This window comes from Leucoraja erinacea, chromosome 19, assembly GCF_028641065.1.
Source record: "Leucoraja erinacea ecotype New England chromosome 19, Leri_hhj_1, whole genome shotgun sequence".
NCBI lineage: Eukaryota > Metazoa > Chordata > Chondrichthyes > Rajiformes > Rajidae > Leucoraja > Leucoraja erinaceus.
Window position 1 is genome coordinate 4,862,677 of NC_073395.1, and position 24,466 is coordinate 4,887,142.

At 40.6% G+C, this 24,466-nt stretch overlaps 1 protein-coding gene across 1 annotated transcript in view; it reads right to left on the reverse strand.

The window, feature by feature from the left end:
* Positions 1-1,149: 1,149 nt before the first annotated feature.
* The window catches only part of LOC129706129 (adiponectin receptor protein 2-like), a 42,045-nt gene continuing 18,728 nt past the window's right edge, over positions 1,150-24,466 (reverse strand). The window contains exons 3-8 of the mRNA XM_055650130.1: positions 11,789-11,902; positions 10,271-10,442; positions 6,597-6,783; positions 3,989-4,176; positions 2,114-2,307; positions 1,150-1,831 (exon numbers count right to left, since the gene is read on the reverse strand). Coding sequence (XP_055506105.1) covers positions 1,703-1,831; positions 2,114-2,307; positions 3,989-4,176; positions 6,597-6,783; positions 10,271-10,442; positions 11,789-11,902 — 984 coding nt within the window. The 3' untranslated portion in view covers positions 1,150-1,702. The remainder of the gene's footprint in view (positions 1,832-2,113; positions 2,308-3,988; positions 4,177-6,596; positions 6,784-10,270; positions 10,443-11,788; positions 11,903-24,466) is intronic.

Below are 24,466 nucleotides of genomic sequence, written 5' to 3' on the forward strand. Positions count from 1 at the left end.
ATAGTTCCCTTTTCTGTTGCTCTTCTTTCTTCACCTTTGCCCAAAATGCATCCCTACAGACGGTTTGGCATGTTTCTTCATATATCCAGTCAATATTACTTCACGGTCCGCAGACAAAAACGTTTGAATGAGAAATTTTTCACCTTCCTCTTTCATCCGCCACAGACATCACTCCACTGTTTGAGTCAATTCAAAAACAACGGAAAATTCAAACTTTTAGAAGTATGTGCAAGTGTGGTGGTGGAAGGAAAGATAACATTATACATGGCAGATCAGTGTCCAAGCGAGTACTACTCACATGCAATTCTGATTTGTCCTTCATCAGGCAAGTGTAAACATTTGACACCATTTCCATACAAAACCTCCAACAAAAATCAGCATGTTACAGCCGGCTAAATAACACCTGCTGCAACCTCTGACGTCAAACTAAGAGTGCACAGTGAATTAACTAAATTATCTTAAAGTGGACAGATTCAAATTACTCAGAATTGTTCAAAACTTGTACTTCAACTAGAAACCTGATTACAAAGTTTCCTTACTAAGTGTCAAGGTGCTTAGGAATTAGCAGAAAAGGCTATTTTGAACCATTCACCTTCAACAATAAAGGCAATCTATTTCTTTATCTTAGTTTGTCGAAACATCCACATAATAAACCGAAAATGTTTTAAAGCTGATGAGCCGTTTCTAACTGAACCTGAAAGCAACTTGCAACAGGTCAGTTATATCACATGACATCAACCATTTACAAACTAACCAACAAATGTAGTGGCAAGACCCACTTCCCCATCCCAGGGACAGAACATCACAACAGTAAAAATAAAATGATTTATGTATATACATGAATATGTATATAAAATGTGAATATATATATATATATGCGCATGTGATTCCTTAGAAGTTGAAGTGGGTGCACAATCAATAGAAATTTGCACACACCTGCTTCTGTTTGATCTCACCGATCGGAAATGCTATTAACATAGCATACGACAGAATAGAAAATTAAAATTATCAGGCCTCACAGCACACTTAGTGGGCAAGCCTTCACAAGGAAGGCTTTTTGCATTGCTCTTATACTGGCATCTTTCCACTACCTGATGTCTACCAATATTTGTGCAATGTAGTTAACAGTGTGTGGTACTCTTGCAAATGTTTACTGTACAAAAGTTTTTATTATATAAATTTTCTAATTAACTGAAAGTTAGAAATCTTATTTACAAGATCTTTCTTTTGTTATAAGCAGCCAGACTCTGCTCTGAAGTATTATCTTCAATTTTTCTTCCACTTTTATATCTTTTCATAGAAATAAATATGGTATTCAGTTAAAGCAGAACTTTGCTTCAGATTCAGCAATTTTGTAAATTACATACTAACTTATAATTTATAATTTACATTTTTTCCATTGGGTTTGACAACCAGTTGACAAATGCGTTGGTCACACCTCAAGTGATGACTCTGTGATGTCGTATCTTTTGCTTCTTTACCACAAAAATTGCTTCTTTGAAAACCCAGAGTCGCCACTGAAAACGCCATTCTGATGCAGTGGACTCCTGTATTCCAATGTTATTTGGGCCTTCCCATACACAATATTGGACTGATTCACCCAAATTAAACGGTGGTAAGAATTTTGATCTTTCAGTTATTTCATCACCAATTCCTATACCATTGCTCAAAGTTCCACTGCACATCTAATTGGAGATTAGTTTCATAGCAAGTCATTATCAGTGCATCCACCACCAACACCATGACGAAACTCCTGAAGGTTTGAGACGCCATGAAAGTGAACAAATGCACCGGCCACTACCAGAACATGGAACAGCTGATGAGAGTGAAACTGTAAAAACAAAAACAAGATCAACAGTCAACATCCAGCAATGGAAACCAAACATCAATGCCACCGTCTAATCAAATTGCGCAACTATAGTTCACGGAGCATTTTCCCAGCTACACAAGGTGTGAATGCATTCAATGTACCTGAGCAACAGTATCCAGATTAAAAATATCATTTCGAGTTGTATAATTCTCTCTCTGTATAATAACCGCCCTTTAATTTTTAAATCTTCCTGTCAACTAAGCATTTATGAAATTTGAGGTAAAAAGATCACCAATTACTCACCCAAATGTCACATTTTCCAGGAAAGAAACGTTCCGGGATACGGGCAGCGTATAAGGCAGCTCCTGTGATATACAATGCTGCCATTAAGAACAACCAGCCAATCTGTCCAATTGTAGCAGCCCTGAAAAATCCTTCTGATATCATAAAGTGCAGGGTAGGCACGACGCCACTCAGCCCCAATCCAACAAAAACTCCTAGAAATAAATGGATGAAAGACAATAAGTCACATGCAGAATGAATTTCTTTGAGAAAAACACCATGAACAGTTATCCATTCAAGAACTGACCTCCAAAATCACCGTACACGTGCAGGTCGTGTCTGCAAGCCAAACCCGCTGATTGGAAAGTTCACCGCTATACTTGAACTGTGCATGACCCGTTTCGTTTTATGTGCTCATATATGCACAAGCATGTGCAAGTAAAATAAGAAATGCACACACCTTATACTGGTGTTTTACAATATATACTCCACTAAACACTCTATATATGCTTTGCTTTTTTAAGAGGATGTAGATTAACCCTTGTTAATCCATGCCATTTATAATCTCCACTACACATATATGCCTGCCACCCATTACATGGTATTACAGTACTACACTAACAAGGACACTGAGCTCTCAGAAGCCACACCGAGCTGGGTATGCATGGCTGGCAGTTTGAATGTTCTGTATTACTTATGGAATAAAGACTAATGTTTCACCATATATGTTGTTGTGGATCATTCACAAACAACTGGTATCTAGTCCAGAAGCATCGTTCATTACAAGTTACCAGCCTTTACATTTGTTTTAAAAAAGTGAAAGAATTATATATTCGGGTGGCACCAGCAATGGTTGCCTCGCCAACAGTCTGTCTGTCCTTTCCTTATTTGTGTTTTAATTGTTTGTGTTAAATGCATGTTTTTTGTAAACTTTTTCTAAGCTCTTTGTTTAAGAAGGAACTGCAGATTTTTCTAATCTCTTACCTCGACAGAGATGCAATTGTTTTCCGTATCGCATCTCCGTCCACACTGCAGCCTAACATCAAGGTGTGAAAACTCTTTATTAGATTGTTCCAAGCAACAATCCTCGTTTGCTCCTACACGCGCCTTTCTGGCACCCATTTAATTTAGCCATTATTAAATGGCTATGTAATTTAATATTATATAGCCATTTAATTATTTATTAAATTGATTACATTATTTAGGATCTCTGTATCCTAAATAGATTAGATAATGTTTTTAAATTCATCAAAAGTGTCATGGGTGTCTATGGAAAAGAGACTTGAAAAATGCCAAAACACTCATCACATTTTAAAATATTTGAATTTGCAGGGCACTTTACCCAACCCTGGATGGCAAGATTAGTAACTCTATTTCAACCAGAACAGACACGAGGCGAATAATCTTTCATGCTGCAAATTTTCCACAATTTAAAAAAAAACTAAAAAAAAAACTGGAGGACTTCATCACATGAATTGAATGGCAAAAGAACTGCAAGTGCTCAGAAATCTAAAAAGAGGAATACTGGAAATAATTTAGTCAAAGATCTTTCAACTGAACTGGATAAATATAATTGACTGGAAACATTAATTGTTTTTCTCTATACAGATGCTATGGGCCTTTCTGAGTATCTTGAGCATTCTCCTTTTCATTTTGTTACATTATTAAAGCTTAAGGCATACATTTAAGAACACTGTTCAAAATGCAATTGAGAAAATATTTCTTGTATGCGGTCTAGAACCACAGCAAAGTAAAGAAACTAATCACACCCACAACAATATAGATACATTTGGCTGCAGATCCTGTTTTGTAGCAGATGACGTGAAGCCATATACCCTCAGGTATACACCAACAAGAAATATTATAAACAGCAGGGATGGAAGATAATTAACTTACCAGCTCGTACACCTCTGTACTGTGGCGTTGCAAAATAGTCCCACTGGGAGACTATGATCGCTGTGATACCAAGTACGCAGACAACAAGCAAATAAATGAAACATGGCTGGGGGTTACAATAGAAGGAGTAGTATAACCATGGCACAAAGCTGCCCATTATTAGAAGTGCTATGCCAGAATAGTCCAACCTGGGGAAACAAGGAGGATACAATTTAGATTAATTGAAGTAAATCAAAACTCTCATGTGGTAATTATAATGAAAATAACACTTGGAGGGGTAAACAACACCTATTCAGCTAAAACAAAAGAATCCCTTTATTCAACCAATACGTTTTTTGCAAAACTTCTATACACCCAATTTCTATTGCTAACCCAATTTACTGAAGCAGAGAAAATACTGGATTTCAACCCAGTTATAGCAGCTTCTCACAATTGTCACAGAAACAGCAAACAAGATGCCAATAGCATGCATATTTCCCCTCCCCCCCCCCATAATTTTCCCTTCAAAATGTTTTTTTTATTAATGTACTATGTAGATAAAATAGTACAAGTAAAAAATGTAACTAAAATTTATTGGGCTTGAACACCCAATTAGAGGAATTCTACAAACTGCTCACAATACTTCAAATACAATCTGAGAAGTGCCTTATAAAACATTTCATCCACGTTTTTATATTCTAGGCCTCTTGAAATAAATGCGAGCATTGCATTTGCCTTCCTTCCTACCAATTTGTCTTGCAAATAAACTTTTGGGAATTCTGTACCTGAACTGGCAAGTCCCTTTCTGAATTTCTGATTTCTGAATTCTCTACCCATTTAAAAAAAAAGTCTACACCTTTATTCCTACCAGCAAAATCTACAACTCTACTCTTTGCTACAGTCTATTCCATCTGACACTTCTTAGCCCACTCTCCCAAACTATCCAAGTCAGAGTCATAGAGTGACACAGCATGGAAACAGGCCCTTCAGCCCAACTTTCCCACACTGGCCAATATGTCCTGCATTTGGTCCATATCCCTCCAAACCTGTACAATCCATGGACTTGTCTAACTTTCTTAAACATTATGATAGTCCCAGCTTCAACTACCTCCTCTGGCAGCTTGTTCCAGACACCCATCACCCTTTGTGTGAAAGTTACCCCTCAGATTCCTATTAAATCTTTTCCCCTTCACCTTAAACCTATGGCCTCTGGTCCTAGATTCACCTACTCTGGGCAAAAGTGCATCTACCAGATCTATTCCTCTCATGATTTTACACACCCCTCATTCTCCTGCGCTCCAAGAAATAATGACCCAGCCTACTCAACCTCTCCCTATAGCTCAGAACCTCTAGTCCTGGCTACATCATTGTAAATCCTTCTGCAGAGTCCTTCTTTCTCCACACTACCTGCCCCTCCACCCATCTTCATATCATCTGCAAACTTGGCAACCAAACCTTCAATTCCCTCATCCAAATCCATGAAGAGTAGCGGACCCAGTATCGACCCCTGCGGAATTCTGCTAGTCACCGACAGCCAACCAGAAAAAGCCCCATTTATTGCCACTCTTTGTCTTCTGCCACCCAGTCAACCTAGTAACATGGATAGATAGCATCTTCCCTCTGATACCATGGGCTCTTATCTTCTTTAGCAGCCTAACGTGCAGCACCTTATCAAAGGCCTGAAAATCCAGGTAAAAAACATCTACTAACTCTCTTTTGTCTATCCTGCTATTTATTTCCTCAAAGGATTCCAACACTCAGAAACCTCATCCTTTATAATGGACTCTAAAATCTTATCGAACACGGAAGTCGGGCTAACCAGCCTACAATTTCCACTCTTCTGCTTCACTCCCTTCTTGAACAGCGAGGTAATATTTGCAATTTTCCAATCGTCTGGCTCTCGACTCTAGTGATGTTTGAAAGATCACTACCAATGCCTCCACAATCTCTAAAGCCACAGCTTTCAGACCCTAGGGTGTAGTCCATCTGGTCCAGGTGACTAATCCACCTTCAGACCTTTCAGCTTCCCAAGCGCCTTCTTAGTATTAACTACTCCACTAACTTCCACCCCCGACTCTCTTGAATTTCAGACACGTTGCTGGTGTCTTCCACTGTGCAGACTGATGCAAAAAAAACGTGTCCATCTGCCACTTCTTTATTCCCCATTATAACTTCTTCAGCATCATTTTCCAGTGGTCCAATGTCCATTCTTGCCTATTTCTTACTTTTTACATATCTGAAGAAACGTTTGTTCTCCTATATTATCATAACTTATTGCTATGTTAATATATTAGTGTTCGACTGAAAGAACGCAAACACAACTCCTAAGTACTATTGAAAACAGGGCATTATCCAAGTATTAGATTTCTACAGCCAAGCCTGATCAAATGCAAACTGCAAGATGACAGATGATCAGTATCCAGCTGATGAGTGTTTAAGGAATGGAAAATTAGAGATCATTGTGATTTTTGAGACACATTAAGATTACAATTCAAGATTAATTTCAGAAATTGCGGCCTTCAACAGATTCATAACATCCAGATTAAACCATACATTCTAATCTACAAATGAAAATTATGAATACTAGATTATCAAGTTACTGCGGGTCATTTTACAAATGGTTACTTACTTGGAAAATACACGTGAAACATTTTCTGAATGGCAGTAGAACGTATGAAACAACCAAGAGAAACACAGGCAGAGAATGGCCCCGAGGAAGAAGGCTCCAAATACAACTTTCTCCTGCACTGGGGCCACAAATGATATGTTCGGCCTAAACATATAGAAAATTCCAAGACAGAGGAAGAAAAGACAACCTGGGGGGGGAAAAAAAAAAAAAGCATAAAAATTCAATACCCAGAAATAAACAAGGAACTGGTCATTTTACGCATGCGCACTTGAAGCTACGATTAGATGTAATGGTTTGTGGTGCACTACAAACTTTTATAGCCAGATTTCATATTGCATTGGAACTAACAACATATTTACCAAATGAGGAAGAGACAGCGAATCCCAGAAAAATAAACAGGGATTAAATAGGTGAAATTTTTTTTAAATTCCAGAAAACCATTTACACGTCTGCTCATGGAAGCAGTAGAATCAGAAAAGTAGAAATAAATAACATGTGCCGTTTACAGTTATTTCCTGAAATGAATTAGAAGGAAAATATGACAAATGCTGGAAATGCCAAACAAAAAGCAGGAAATACTGGAAGCACTGAGCAATCTGGCAGCTTCACTGCATAGAACAAATTAAGGTTTCAAACACAATAAAAGAAAGAAAGACAAAGAGGAGAAACAGAATGATGTATGAAGTTCTTTCAAGAAAAGAGATAGTCAGTTGTTTTTAATCACCTTAATTTAAAGCAATGGGAAGCGAGGTCCAAAATGGAAATCGGAAAGAAAAAGTGCAGTGCAATTGAGAACAAGGCAGAAGCCAATAGTGTGCATCTGATGAAGTGTCCCATCCAAATTCAAGTTGGGATAAAGTAGTGGTGACGGCAGGATAAAGTAATGCAGCAGCAGAATAGAGTGATCAAACTGGAATTCTATGCTGGAGCAGCAGAAATGGAATGACAGCTTTTCATAAATCTAAATTCTGATAATGGCAGCAATATTTCATTGCACCCAGCTCTAAATATCAGGCCAGGTAGACACTTTAACTTCTAGCTACCAAAAACAAAATTAAGATCTTTACTATGAATTTAACAATGCAATGAAATAATTTATCAGCATTATTTATGCAGTATAATATCAGCTTTTACCAAAAAAAAGATTTTTACTATGAAGATAATGCAATGAAATTACGCAAGTATTCAAAATCCACATGGGATTCAAATAGAACTGGCCATTAACTCTTGGCTCTGCAATTTAATTCTCTCATTGCGAATTAACAGCGAGGACCCCATCGCCAGAAACCTGGGTCAGCCTCTGACACAAGGTTGGCGACAGGGCGATGTCACACCTATCAGAGATATTTATAAAATAACTAAATAAAATTCCTTATTAAAAGTAAAAACAAAACATTAAAAACATTAAGGTAAAGCAATAAAACCAATACCCACAAACGAATGGGGATTCTGATTCGATGCCGGGAAGGATAACAGGTATGGAATCCCCAGCAGAATGGTAGTGAACAAACAACAACTGAGCACAACACCACACACACCAATACCTGCCAATCAGTTGTTCATGGACCTATTGTGGAGCTTACAAGCTGAAGCCATGGACGTCTGCAAGTAGCTAAATGCAGTCAATTCCCTTCAATCTACTGGGCACAACCAACCTGAATTTTTCCATTAATTGAAGGGCATTTTGGGAATGTATTAACACAATTAATATATAAAAGGTCTGGACCACTGCAGTGATGCATTGATCCGATTTTCTCGGTTGGATTAGGAGAAAACAAAGGAGGGTGTGTTTTTCTGCAACGCAATGTAGCTTAAATCATCAGATTCAGCACTGGGCAAAAATGAATGAGACTGACACATATATCAAAACATATGCACTTTTAACCATTAGGCAAATGTCAGGGCTCATAAGCATGCATTTGTATGCTGTGGTAACACGTGCCAAATTAGACAGTATGATTCCCTATACGCATCATAAGATATACACAGTTTTCCCAGAGTTGCAAACCTGCTACTATGTTTAAATAAAGTTGTACAAGAAGCTACTCTCTTGTAGATCAAATCTCCAGTTATTGCAAACATAATTTTACAGCTAGGTCAGATGTTACTTTTGAAATGGACCAACATGGGTTTACATTTACAATTCCCGAGTCTCTTCCAACATTTGCTGATCGCGAGATGGTGAAGCATTAAATAATCCATCTGTTTGTGCATTCACTCAGTGGGAATGTTTACGTCAATTAAAGGAGGATTTGACCTGTCAAATTATTCTGAGATTTCCGAGAGTGCAGAATATAATTGTCAGCGTTGTAAGGATGCAGATCAATGCTTTCCGATTTGGTGTATCACAGGAATCAATGCCGGGATCATCATTGTCTAATGATACAGCAAGATAAATAACGGATGGAAAGTTGGTTGTGGTATTGGCAGATGGAATAGAAGAATACAGACCCAATACAGGCAAATGGGGTTAGTGTAGATGGGTAAAAAGGCTGGCATGGGCACAGTGGGTCATAGGTCCTGTTGCTGTAAATGTTCCTGGTTATTAACTCCAAATAGTCACAGTGGCACAGCTAGCAGTGCTGTTTTCTCACAGCACTAGATAACTAGGTTCAATCCCGACGTTGAGTTCATCTGAGGAGTTTGCACATTCATCCTCTGATTGCATGGGTTTTCTGTGATGTGGGAGGCAACCAGACTACATGGTTGACTCACACTTCCCCAAGACATGCAGGTTCGGGGACAATATGACCCGTTTCCACGCTGTGCCTCTCACACTCTAAATGTGAAATATTTTTAAATGGTATATACTCAAGTGTTCAGTTTTCAATAACTGTAGTTCAATAAATATTATCAAAAATAGTGACGCTGCAGTTCCCATGTGTCATAGGCAATAGACAACAGGTGCATGAGTAGGCCATTCGGCCCTTCAAATCAGCACCACCATTCAATGTAATCATGGCTGATCATCCCCAATCAGTACCCCGTTCCTGCCTTCTCCCCATATCCCAACTCTGCAATTTTTAAGAGCCTTATCTAGCCCTCTCTAGAAAGCATCCAGAGAACCTGCCTCCACTGTCCTCTGAGACAGAGAATTCCACAGACACACCACTCTCTGTGAGAAAAAGTGTTTCCTCGTCTCCGTTCTAAATGGCTTACTCCTTATTCTTAAACTGTGGCCCCTGGTTCTGGTCTCCCCCAACATCGGGAACATGTTTCCTGCCTCTAGCATGTCCAAGCCCTTAACAATCTCATATGTCTCAATGAGATATCCTCTCATCCTTCTAAACTCCAGAGTGTACAAGCCCAGCTGCTCCATTCTCTCAGCATATGACAGTCCCGCCATCCCGGGAATTAACCTTGTAAACCTGCAGTTCAATAAACATTATAAAAAATAGTGAAGCTGCAGTTCTTCCCGCACCTATCAATGTTACAGACGTTAACGTTGCGTTGCACATTTTCCATGCCACAGGTTGGTAAATAATCACATTTGCATATCTTTTACAAATGTCAGTAGTTACAGTATACATGAAATACATATATACACTGCTCGACCATACAACGTCGCAATAAACTATATCAACCTACCAGTTATTTACAGTTTTCTGCCTCGGAGATAAAGCCCTAGCAGTTACCAGGTTATGCAAATTCAAGTGCTTTTCTGTGTACCATACCTATAAGATGCGTCCAAATGTTCAACGTTTCTGTGTGGATCCTAAAGATGCTTCTCAAGCAAGCACGAAAAGATGGCATTGGTGGCCTGTGGCCATGCAGGAGGTAGTCATTATCCTTCAGCCAATCAGGCAACACATCATGGGGGATGACCCGCCATCGTCCTTCCCACACCTGGAATAGGTACAATTTTAATCATTAACACCACAATATTTCCCATTTCTGACTGGAAATATCCAAAAATCATTTCAACTCAACTTGTGCAAATGCCTGAATTCCGATCCACGGAAATAACACAAATGGAAATTCAGGCCAAAGTCTCAGATTGGAAAGTTGAAAATTACCTTGCACATTAAAAAAAATAACCAATGTTTTTTTTTTGTCTTTTTTAAATCTGTTGTGCTAATATTACTAAATACGTCGTTAGTCAGTAAATATTGTTCAGCATTTTAATACAAAACAGAAACAAAAGAAATAGTAGTTCAAAGCTAGATTCACAAGAGACCTCAGATGCTGTAATCCGAAGCAATAAAGGACACAAGAGAGTACAGATACTTAGAGCTTGAGCAAAACACAGCGCTGGAGGAACTCCGCAAGCAAGGCAATCTTCATGCAGGGAATAGACAGACAACCTTTTGGCCAGGACCTTACTTCAGACTATTGGCAGCAGAGAGGAGAAAGCTGGTAAAGAGAGGTGGAAATAGGTAGATACGACTGATGGCGGGATGAAAGGCGAGAACCTGGGGAGCTCTCTTCTTAGGGGAGGGGGCACGAGAGTAGAACTACGGGAATTGGAGGAGCCACAGGTGAGGGCTCCATCCACAATTACATGGAGATAAATACATTTGCTGAAGGTGGACATTGCAGATGTCCAATAGCGGAAAGCCTAATCTCGGGAGCAAATGCAGCAGAGATGGAAAAACTGTGAGTGTGGCACGGAGTCCTTGCAAGAGGCAGGGTGGAATGAGGCGACTGTGGGAATTAGTGAAGGTAGACACAAAATGCTGGAGAAACTCAGCGGGTGAGGCAGCATCTATGGAGAGAAGGAATTGGCGACGTTTCGTGTCGAGATCCTTCTTGCTTTCTCTGTTCCCTTCTACCAATTATCCCATCCTCCTCTTCCTACCTTATCCGATTCCATATCTGCACCCTTTTGTCTCCATTTCACCTCTAGCCTGAGTTAGCATCTTCACCCACTTGCCAATCACCCCATCTCACCTGAATATACCAATCACTTGCCAGTATTTGCCCCATCCCTTTCCCTCACCTCTCTCGAACAGCTTTCTCCTCTTCTCCATCAGTCTCTAGAAGAGTCCTGATCTGAAACACCAGCTGTCCTTATCCTTCCACAGATGCTGCCTGGCCTGCTGAGTCCCTCTCATACTTTTTGCTCTGGAGCAAGTGTCTGCTGAAAGAACTCAGCGGGTTAAGCGGGATCTAGGGGAAGTTGGGGGGAAGAGGAGATAATGGTTCAATTGACAAATTCTTTTTTCAGGAAAGTAATTTTCATTTAGATTTACCTTGTGGACAAACTCTTCCATCTTTTCCATGGCATGGTGGGCCTGTAGTAGTGGGGCAATGCTCATAAATCCTTCTTCTTCGACAGTTTCTGGCTCTTCATTGTCTGTGTTGTTCTGAAAGGCAAAGACACACCTTTAACAATACTAGTTTCTGGCTAGCTCATAATAAAAATATCAAAATCCCTGGATTGTTTAGCCCGTTATAATAAATAGAATGTCTTCTACACTTTAAATGTCTTCGGATTATACCAAAAATTCACAATGACTATTCCATTTGTTCATTCATAACTTCTGTTCAGTGAAAATAAATTAAGATTAACGTACAATTCCAAGGTAAGGCATCCATAGCAATATATGGGATATTATTTACAAGAAAGCAGTTGCACCAAGTAGCACATATTATCATACTAAATTTCTAAACTTGACAACACCACAGGCACTCAAGTTAGGCAGGGGTTCTGTTCCTGATAACTGCCTGCAAGCCTATTTCTAAGGCAGAACATCTGTTTTCTAGAGTAACTTGTTTTGTATCACTCTACTCTTTTGCAATAATTCTTTCATTTCATTGTATAATGAACCTAACACTACCCATGATTAAACCAATGGAATATATACTATATTCGTCATCAATGAATATGGAACATCAAAATTGGCTTGGAAAATGCTTTAAATTGTATGGAGAGTAGGGACATTCGAGTTTCCGTATATCAGGCCATTTGGAAACCAGCGAGAACCTATAGTTATATTTAATCATCAAGTTTGCATTAGATGCAAACTCTAAATAATCGTCTGAATTCAATTTTCTGGGTAGAAAATATGCTACCATTAACTGTAAGGGCTTACCTCGGAGAAAATAGGGGCAGGAGTGGGCCATTTGGCCCTTTGATCCAGCACCGCCATTCACTGTGATCATGGTTGATCATCCACAATCAGTACCCCGTTCCTGCCTTTGTCCCATATCCCTTGACTCCGCTATCTTTAAGAGCTCTATCTAACTCTTTTGAAAGCATCCAGAGAATCGGCCTCCACTGCCTTCTGAGGCAGAGAATTCCACAGATTCACAACTCTCTGGGTGAAAAACATTTTCCTCATCTCCATTCTACATGGCCTACCCCTTATTCTTAAACTGTGGCCCCTGGTCCTGGATTCTCCCAACACCGGGAACATGTTTCCTGCCTCTAGCGTGTCCAATCCCATAATAATCTCATATGTTTCAATAAGATGCCCTCTCATCCTTCTAAATTCCAGTGCATACAAGTCAAGTCGTTCCATTCTCTCAGCATATGACAGTCCCGCCATCCCGGGGATTAACCTCGTGAACCTACGCTGCGCTCCCTCAATAGCAAGAATGTCCTTCCTCAAATTTGGAGACCAAAACTGCACACAATACTCCAGGTGTGGTCTCACCAGGGCCCTGTACAACTGCAGAAGGACCTCTTTGTTCCTATACTCAACTCCTCTTGTTATGAAGGCCAACATGCCATTAGTTTTATTCATTGTCTGCTGTACCTGCATGCTTACTTTCAGTGACTGATGTACAAGGACACCCAGATCACGTTGTACTTTCCCTTTTCCTAACTTGACGCCATTTAGATAATAATCTGCCTTCCTGTTCTTGCCACCAAAGTGGATAACCTCACATTTATCCACATTAAGCTGCATCTGCCTTCTCACCCAACCTGTCCAAATCACCCTGCATCCTCATAGCATCCTCCTCACATAGAAACATAGAAAATAGGTGCAGGAGTAGGCCATTCGGCCCTTTGAGCCTGCACCGCCATTCAATATGATCATGGCTGATCATCCAACTCAGTATCCCTTACCTGCCCTCTCTCCATAGCCCCTGATCCCTTTAGCCACAACGGCCACATCTAACTCCCTCTTAAATATAGCCAATATTTCACACTGCCACCCAGTTTTGTGTCGTCTGCAAATTTGCTCATGTTACTTTTAATCCTTTCATCTAAATCATTAATGTATATTGTAAATAACTGCAGTCCCAACACCGAGCATTGCGGTACCCCGCTAGTCACTGCCTGCCATTCTGAAAGGGAATTTTCTTTCCATGTCAATACTCTACCCCCAATACCATGTGTTCTAATTTTGCCCACTAATCTCCTATGTGGGACCTTATCAAAGGCTTTCTGAAACTCCAGGTACACTACATCCACTGGCTCTCCCTTGTTCATTTTCCTAGTTACATCCTCAAACAATTCCAAAAGATTAGTCAAGCATGATTTCCCATTCGTAAATTATTGCTGACTCAGATAAATCCTGTTAATGCTATCCAAATGTGCCGCTATTTAATCTTTTATAATTGACTCCAGCATCTTCCCCACCATCGGTGTCAAGCTAACTGGTCTATAATTCCCTATTTTCTCTCTCCCTTCTTTCTTAAAAAGTGGGATAACATTAGCCACCCTCCAATCCACAGGAACTGATCCAGACCTTTAACTGCCTTTAAGTATTCAGAGGGAAATCAGAAGGGTATCACAAATAGCAGTCTTGGCACTGATGCCCAGATCTCATGACAAATAAAATGAAAATCTACCTTACTAGGATGGTAATTTAAAACTGTTTTTCTGATATTTCGATATTCTGATTTCATTGGCTTAACATCAACTCTCTACACAACATTTCTAAGGGCTTCTGCCAGAACAAAACAATAGACTAATGTTCGAGCCATGTACCTTTGTAGGAACACTGTGGGCTATGCAGTTCACAAACGGACTCTCTCATCAAACGTGTTGCTAAAGAGTGGTTCTTGGATAATAATTCATAAATACAGATCCTGGAACCTAGTAAAATATTTACATATGCAAAGGACCTAAAATAGCCTTCCAGCAAATGTAATAGTTTGACTATTGCTCTATTGTTCATTCAAAGCAGTCAAGACTTGCAAAGCAAAGTCATAAGACTTGCAAACACAAGTGAACAGTTGTCACAGTAAAATATGTATAACATTGCTTGAAGTATTTGCTATCAAACAGCCACATTCAAGATCAAGGCTGCATTTTACTCGATCACACGGAACTAATGCATGTTCTAAAGCAATTTAAATTGCATTTTATTCAATATATAATGAATTATATTTGAGTATTTGAGCCACTTCACAGCACTACACAGATGTGCATCAAGACCATCCCGTCAACGGAGGGCTCGAGGCCCCCGACCATGGGAGAACAAGGGAAGATTGAACTTTTTTTCGCCTTCCATCACAGTGAGGAATGTGGAGGAGTCACGGTGGTGGATGTTTATGTTAAATTGTATTTTGTATGTTTTGTTGCTTTTTATTTGTACGACCGACCTGGCAAATGAAATTCCTCGTATGTTGCAAAACATACTTGGCTACTAAAGTGTTATTGTGATTGCTCAATTCTATTGTCTCTTACACTGCGAGGTACACCTGCAGAAAGCTTTGTAGAATGCAACAATACCAAACACATCAATATATAACTGCAAAATTAGTTTGCACCTTTCATATTAACACACCACTGGGGTAACTCATTTTCTGATCATTGGTAATTGAGCGCAACAATTTCCTGGAGGAGCTCAGCGGAACCAGGGAGGGAGGGAGGGGAGGAATTGTCGGTGTTTGGGTCGCAACCCTACATCAGGAATGGGATTTATTAAAGAGTGTTGATTTGGACCTTTCTTTCTGAGAATTGACTCTTTAACTCTTTCACTCAGAGTGTGGAACAGTCATTGAATGTTATCAAAGTGGCGATTTACAGACATTTATACAGCAAGTCGAGTGGTAGGGGGAGAGAGAAAATTAAACTAGTATTGATGCCAAGACAACGTCAACCATGATCTCACTGAATGGTGAAGCAGGCTTGAGAAACCTATAGGCCTACTTCTGTTTCCTATGTTCTATGTTTTAAAGCGTCCCTTTCATCTCACTAAAATATTATATTTCTGCTTCAATAAGATACAAATTTGTTTCTCTACTGTGCTGGATTGTGAGCATCAGCAATTTTAGGAATGCAACAGACAGGTATATAAGCAAGTCTACGTGGATCCCAGTGATTGCTCCAAATTTTTGTACAAAACTATGAATTGGAATAATGAAATAATAATGTATTTCCCATCGTATATGTTAATTTGATTTTGGGTTTATCAATATTCCCTGCCTGTTCAAGGAATCATAGAATAGAATTATGTGGAAAAAGAAACAGATTCAATAAGTTTGCACAAATTCTATAAAGTAATTCTCTTAAAACCATTCCATGCCTTTTCCCCTCATAGCTATGCAAATTGTTTTCTTTCAACCACTAATCTAATTAGGAAAATCAACACCAATATTTAATCAAAGCATTCATAATGTACAAGACTAAGAGCATAATCTTAACGGGAAAAGAATAGCAAGTGGTTCAGCGGCAAATGCACTCGGAACAGAAGAGATAACAAACGTGGAAACTGGAACTGTCATAGTGGCACAAAACAGATACAAAATGCTGGAGAAACTCAGTAGGTCAGGTAGCATCACAGGAGAAAATGGATTAGTGATGTTTCAGGTCAGGACTCCTCTTCAGACTGACAGAAGGGTCCAGAACCGAAACGTCACCTATTCATTTTCTCCAGTGATGCCACCTGACCCAGTGAGTTACTCCAGCATTTTGTGTCTATCTTTGCTGTGCCACTATGACAGTTCCAGAAAAGGGGATGGGGAGAAATTGGTGCAAATCCATAAGGGGCACTGGGAAGAGAGGGGAAAAAAGGGAATTGCTTGTAGGTAATTTATCCAAAATTGGTGAATTCAATATTCACACTGTTATAGCCCTGTCCCACGGTACGAGTTCATTCCAAGAGCTCTCCCGAGTTTAAAAAAAAATCAAACGCGTGGTAAGCACGGAGAATGAACATGGCGGGTACGTCGGAGCTCGGGGACGTCTCTTAGCGCTAACGTCAGGTACTCTAGAAGACTCGCTAACGGCAAGTAAGCACGGGAAGACTCGTGAAGATTTTTCAACATGTTGAAAAATGTCCACAAGAGCCCCGAGTACCGACGAGTGGCCATTACCGTAAATCTCCGAGTTCAAATCAGGGCAAACTCGGGAGAACACTTGAAATGAACTCGTACCGTGGGACAGTGGTTTAAGGTTGTAAGCTACCCAAATTGAATACGAGGTGCTGTTCTTCGAGTTTGCTTGTAGCCTCACTCTGCCAATGGAGGTGGCCCAGGACAATAAGGACAGTATGGAAATGGGAATGGTTAACAACCGGGAAATCCAGCAGGTACTCCTCTCTCTGTTGGGAGTTCTGAGAGACTCTTTCTCATTGCTCTCCGACCATGCTGCGACCTGGACTCACTACCACGGCCACTTGTGTTTCCTCCAATCATTGTTCTACAGAGATGCTGTCATAAGTTCATAGGAGCAGAATTAGGCCATTGAGCCCATAGAGTCTACCGCTGTCTCCTTTTCTGGTAATCAGCATCTGCAGTTCTCCGTCTTTCAGTTTTACTTTTTTGGCAAAGACCCGATAACGCTAAACTTCTTCAAATATCAAGGATGTCATCCACTTGAATCACGACAAGCAGATGAGATCTTAAAATTAATCTATAGAATAGCACCTGGCACAATGCAAAAGTTAGTAATACCCCAAAATGACATGCTTTATTAAGAGTCAATAGTGTCTTTTCTTCAGAGAATATTACAGCCAATCACCTCTTTGTGGTAGGCCTCTTGACAGATACTCAATTTACTCCCATTCTTCATTTGTTTTTCCTTTGATAATTCATCCTCCAAAAATATGAACAATTATTAACATGAACATTTGAAAGTTACAATGGAAATGGTTTTCAACTGCTTTGAGCAGTTTCAGATCTCAGCAACCCTGTGCTTCTATCAGCAATCATGCCACCATTATGATCTCTGGTTACTAAGAAAGAATAGATTTCCTTAAACATCAGCACGCTGGTGGTCCGCTCAAGTGCATTGCCAAACAGTGTGAGAGGCAAGAAATAAACTGTGGAAGCCCTTGCTTCATCTTCAGCCCCAGGTGAAGTTGAAGAAGACTTGAGACTGTTGGAAAAGGGCAGCAAGGACAAGTCAGAAAACTACAGGCAGGTGAACCCGCATCAGCGGTGGGCAAGTGACTGAAAGGGATTCTGAGCAACAGGATTTAGAAACATAGAAACATAGAAATTAGGTGCAGGAGTAGGCCATTCGGCCCTTCGAGCCTGCACCGCCATTTAATATGATCATGGCTGATCATCCAACTCAGTATCCCGTACCTGCCTTTTCTCCATACCCTCTGATCCCCTTGGCCACAAGGGCCACATCTAACTCCCTCTTAAATATAGCCAATGAACTGGCCTCAACTACCCTCTGTGGCAGAGAGTTCCAGAGATTCACCACTCTCTGTGTGAAAAAAGTTCTCCTCATCTCGGTTTTAAAGGATTTCCCCCTTATCCTTAAGCTGTGACCCCTTGTCCTGGACTTCCCCAACATCGGAAACAATCTTCCTGCATCTAGCCTGTCCAACCCCTTAAGAATTTTGTAAGTTTCTATAAGATCCCCTCTCAATCTCCTAAACTCTAGAGAGTATAAACCAAGTCTATCCAGTCTTTCTTCATAAGACAGTCCTGACATCCCAGGAATCAGTCTGGTGAACCTTCTCTGCACTCCCTCTATGGCAATAATGTCCTTCCTCAGATTTGGAGACCAAAACTGCACGCAATACTCCAGGTGTGGTCTCACCAAGACCCTATACAACTGCAGTAGAACCTCCCTGCTCCTATACTCAAATCCTCTTGCTATGAAAGCCAACATGCCATTCGCTACTGCCTGCTGCACCTGCATGCCTACCTTCAATGACTGGTGTACCATGACACCCAGGTCTCGCTGCATCTCCCCCTTTCCCAATCGGCCACCGTTTAGATAATAATCTGCTTTCCCGTTTTTGCCACCAAAATGGATAACCTCACATTTATCCACATTAAACTGCATCTGCCAAACATTTGCCCACTCACCCAGCCTATCCAAGTCACCTTGCAGTCTCCTAGCATCCTCCTCACACCTAACACTGCCCCCCAGCTTAGTGTCATCCGCAAACTTGGATATTGCCTTCAATTCCCTCATCCAGATCATTAATATATGCCAGCATATTTAGTTTTTACTTCAGTTAACTAATTGTCACGTGTACCATGGTACAGTGAAAATATTTGTGCAGTCAAAAAGACTCTACATTTAAATAGACAAGAATAGATTAGGGATAGTCAGTATGGATTTGTGGGTAGGAGATCGTGTATCACAAATCTATTGGAGTATTTTGAAGCGATAACCAAGAGAATGGATTAGAACAGGACATTGCATATGCAGGCGTTAATAAAGCCTCTGATAAGCTCCCTCGTGGTAGGCTGGTCTAGATGACATGGGATCCAAGGAGGATACTTTGCAAAAATAATTGTCTTTATGGCAAGAAGCAGAGGGTGATGGTGGAAGGTTTTTTTTCAGACTGGTGGCCTGTGGCTAGTGGTGCACCACAGGGATCAGTGATAGGCCCATTCTTGTCCGTCAGTTAAATGATTTGGATCAGAATGCATGGGCATGATCAGTAAGTTTGCAGATGACACTAAAATAGGAGATAGCAAAGACAAGGGAGGTGGTTATCAAAATTACACACTGATCTTGAACAGCCAGTTAAGGAGAGAACGAATGGTAAATGTTGTCAGATGTTGCATCATGGGATGTCAAATCAGGGTTGGACTTTTCACAATGAACAATAGGACCTTAGGGAGTGGTGTAGAACAGAGAAACCTAGGAGTACAAGTACATTGCCGCCTTCCACATCCTGTTTGCTTATGTGTAAGGATGTGGATGGTGGCATTTGGCACACAGGCCTACATCAGTCAGGGTATCGAGTAAAGGAACTGAGATGTTACGTTGCAGTAGTGCAAGATTTTGGTGAGGTTGGACATTGAGTATTCTGAACAGTTTTGGCTACCATGCCATTAAGCTGGAAAGAATGCAAAGAGTGAGGGGGAGCAGCCAGAGGTTGTTGTGCATGTTGGCACAAATGATATAGGTCGGAAGAGGGAGTAGGTTCTGCAACAAGAATTTACGGAATTGGGTAGAAGACTGAAAAGCAGGACCTGCAGGGTAGTGGTCACAGGATTGCTTCCAATACCTTGTACTAGTGACGGTAAGAATAGGAAGATAGGGGAAATTAGTGTGCGGCTGAGGAGTTGGTGCAGGGATTCAGGTTTCTGGATCATTGGGATCTCTTCCGGGGCAGGGGCGACGTGCATAAAAGGGACGGGTTGCACCTAAACTGGATGGGGACCCAACATCCTAGCGAGAAGGTTTGCTAATGCTACACAGGAGGGTTTAAACTAGATTGGCAGGGGGGGTGGGATCTCGGGCAGGACAGAGTCACCTGAGAGGCTAGAAGTTGGAATGGAGGATGGTGTAGGAAAGGTTAGTGGATAGAACCTTTCAACTACTGTTGGTTGCCAGGTGGGGGAGACGGTTTAGTCGCCGACTATCCGACCATGGAGCAGGTAGCACGGGATTACATGGTACCCGTGGGGGGGGGGGGGGGAACTCCCCCCGACCCGACCCTAACCCTAACCCAATATTGAAGCTGGGAAACATACACCATCAGACTCAGGAACAGTTTCTTCCCCTCTGTTATCTGGCTTCTGGACGATCCTTCCAGAAGCTAGGGTACAGTCCTCTACCTCATTGCAGACATTGGGTTTTGTCCCTGAAACCGGTGCTCTACAATGCGGGGAAATATATTCTCCACTCTGTACCTTTTCCTTCGCTCTACAATGTGTACTGGAGTTTGGCATGATTGAACTTATGTATAGTATCCGATTTTGATTGGAAACTAAAGTTGTCCCCTTGGTACACAGGACAACAATAAACTTAAACCGTACGTCACACAATGAATCATTTGTAAAGGTTTCTCTCCATTGCCCAGCACAATTATCTCTGAATCACCTGCAAATCATTCATGGTCCTTCATATTTTTCACCTGCATCTTTCTCCTCAGCAAGATCTTACAAAGATACACCTTGGATTGTGCATATATGCTGCTGACATCCAGATCTACACCTCCAATTATTTTGCTTTCATCACTGCCTGGAAATTTATCTCATTGGCATCTGCTAGAGGGTCTGCCAAAGTATTCTCCAATTAAACCCAAGGCCAAAGATTCCTTCCCCCTCCCCCAGATATTTCAGATTCCTATCACCATTCGACTATTACTAAGACAGCCTGGTTTCACTCTACATTTTTATCTTATTGTGGAAACAGGCCCTACGGCCTAACTTGCCCACAACGGCCAAAAGCTACACTAGTCCCACCTGCCCACGTTTGGTCTATATCCCTCCAAATCTGTCCTATCCATGTACCTATCTGTCTCTTAAATGTTGGGATAGTACCTGCCCAACTACCTCCTCTGGCAACTTATTCCATATGCCCACCATCCTTTGTGTGAAAAGGTTACCCCTCAGATCCTATTAAATCTTTTCCCCTTCACCTTAAACCTATGTCCTTTGGTCCTTGATTCACCTACTCGGGGCAAGAGATTGTGCTTCCACCTGATCTATTCCTCTCATGATTTTATACACATCAATAAGATCACTCCTCATCCTCCTGTGTTCCAAGGAATAGAGTCCCAGGCTACTCAACTTCTCCCTATAGCTCAGACCTCTCGCCCTGGCAACATCTTTGTAAATCTTCTCTGTACCCTTTCCAGCTTGACAACATCTTTCCTATAACATGGTGCCCAGAATTGAACACAATACTCTACAGGTGCTACCTTACCAAAGACTTATACAACTGCAACACGTCTACTTCTATACTCATGTCTACTTCTGCTCTGCTCTTCAACACCCCCCGAGCCCCAGCATTTAATGTGCAGGTGCTGCCCATGTTAGACTTTCAAAAATACAACAACTCACATGCATCTTTGCCCTCTTCTTGGGTGATCTGTTGCCAAAATCTTCACCCATAGTTTTATTGCTTCCTGTCAACTACTATAATGCTGCCCGGGTTGGAACGACTTGTAGAAATGAGTATATGGAGTTAAAGTGAAACGGTGAAGATTACCCTGTGGAGACATTGTTGAATGCTTCCAACTTTCAGACACTATTTTCAATAAATTGGCTCTAATAGATGTAATAAATCCTGCACGTGTCTCTGCTGACACATGCAATCAGTTCCAAGTGGTGGCATAAAGGCAGTTTTATTTTTGCCCAACAGCTGTCCAACAATTTCCATATTAAGTGGATCTGTGCAAATTTTCGATCTCTTCAAAAAATCATTCAGCAATGTGCATTATGAGCCATCAGAGGCACATAGGATTTCTAGGTCAACACTTTTAGTTTGAAAGTAGTATATAACAGACCTACCAATAATAGAAATTGAAAATTGAAGTGAGTGGTGCATATGTTGAATACAATAGCAGTGCCCAAAGTTAATCAAATGACGGAACCGCAAGTATTACATAAAAGCAAAGGTTGATACAGCATAACAGGTAGTATCAGGGGAAAGGTCACCAGATTTTAGTTATTGATACTTCCTTTTTGTTACTTTAACCAGGTTTCTTCAAAGTGGAACCATGTTGAAACAAAAATATGCATTAATCAAACCCAGATTAAGAAAGTTTCAAATCTGTAAAATTTCAGGTAGGTTGTATGATTCACAAACTCAGTTGCAACAGTTCTCATCTTTCTTATGATGAGGGAGATGGAGGCACATTTAGTGAGCCTTTTTGGTGACACTTTTGGTATTTCGTTCAAGGAATCGCATTTCTCCAAATATTTTCCTTTCCTCTTGCACATTCCCATTAATTAATTTCTCTCAATTCTTCCAATACCAATTTAGACAAGGGAAATTTATTGTAGCCAATTCACTTAGCAATCAGCATGTCTTTGTCACATGGGAGAAAACAGACCCCAGTGGAAACCTGTATGGTCATAGCAAGAGTGCAAAGCCCGCGAGGTTAGAATTGAACAATTGTTTCCGAGGCTGCGATGAAACATGCAAACTGCAGTGCACTGTCAGCACTGGGCTTGGTTTCTGCCCATCAGTTGCCTTATTCACTAAAGCCGACAAATGTGCTCCCTTTTTCCCCTCTTGAATGCCATTTATTTTTGGCAATTTCTGCCCACCAGTTATCTAGTTCGCTACAAAGTTGACAAACGTGCTCTTTTTCCACTCTTAAGTATCACATTTATTTATATAAAGATAATTTAAAATAACTCTGGCTATTTGTCTGGTATTATGTTAGAAAAACAAGGTCACATCTTGAAATAAATTAGATCTTTTGAAATGGTATCAGCCAAAAGGTGAAAAGCAGCCACTGCAGTTTACTAACTGAAACAGCTGAGGAATCACACTTGATGGTCAAAGCTAATGCGAGTGCTCCTAGTCTTTATTGAGAAGTCTAATGGTCACACTGAGGACCTACACCATTTTGTTACTATTGTTGTGCTGAGGGTGGAATCAAAATAGAACAAACCTGGACATTAATGAGAAATGCATGCAAAAAAATAATGGTATGATTCATCGTCACTATCAAGATGGGTACCAATGATTTTTTTTTTTTTTTTTTAAAAACATGAAAATATCAGAACATACCAAATAATGAAATGCCAATCTGAATGAACCAAGACTACATGAAATTCAAAACAACAAAAGCAGGATGTTATGACTGATGATCAGTGATCACATTCTGCAATCAGGTCCCATGCAATCACAAACAATTAATTTACATTAGGAGATGCTATGAATAGCCCCTTTCTCAATAATGGCAATTGACTGAGGCATTGCAAATATCTTTGTCTAAAAGTGGCAAGTAAATCACCCATAATTGTAATTAATTTATTAGCCAAGTATGTGGAAACATAGTCATACCAAAAAAAAGCAACAAGACACACAACATAAAAATTAACATAAACATCAGATATATCTGATCAGATATATTGGAGGACACTGAGAAAGAAGGAGAAGAAATTGCAGCCATCCTGGCTGAATCATCATTAGACACGGGTGGGGTGCCGAAAGATTGGAGGATGACTAACGTTATGCCTCTATTTAAGGCTTGCAAGAAAAAGCCTACGAACTATAGACCAGTGAGCCTAACATATGTGATAGGCAAGTTACTGGAGAGTATTGTGAAGGAAGATATATATGAACCCTGTGACAGAGCATTCTCCCTCAGATGTCAGTGAAGGAGAGGCCAATTCCCAGCATTAACAGCTGGGTCCAATTAGCTGCTATTGGCTGGCAATTTGAACATTGGCATTCTAGCCATAGGAGAGGAAGGGAGATAAAGCCTCCATGCTAGCTGTGTTCTCCTGTTGTAAATTCAAGGAAGACCGAGCCAAATCGGAGACCACCAGTGCCACTGTGTGGTCAAGACTGGGTTGCAGAGAAAAACCCTAGACACCCAGTGCCGTTACTGAGGCTAAGACTGAGTGACCAGGGCAAACCTGGTTAGAGTTGAGAGTTAGATTTAGCTCTTAGGGCTAAATGAATCAAGGGATATGGGGAAAAAGCAGGAACGGGGTACTGATTTTGGATGATCAGCCGTGATCATATTGGCTCAAAAGGCCGAATGGCCAACTCCTGCACCGATTTTCTATATTTCTATATTAACCCGAGGTGACAAAACCTCTTCCTGCCCACAGATTCAGATTCAGATTCAATTTTAATTGTC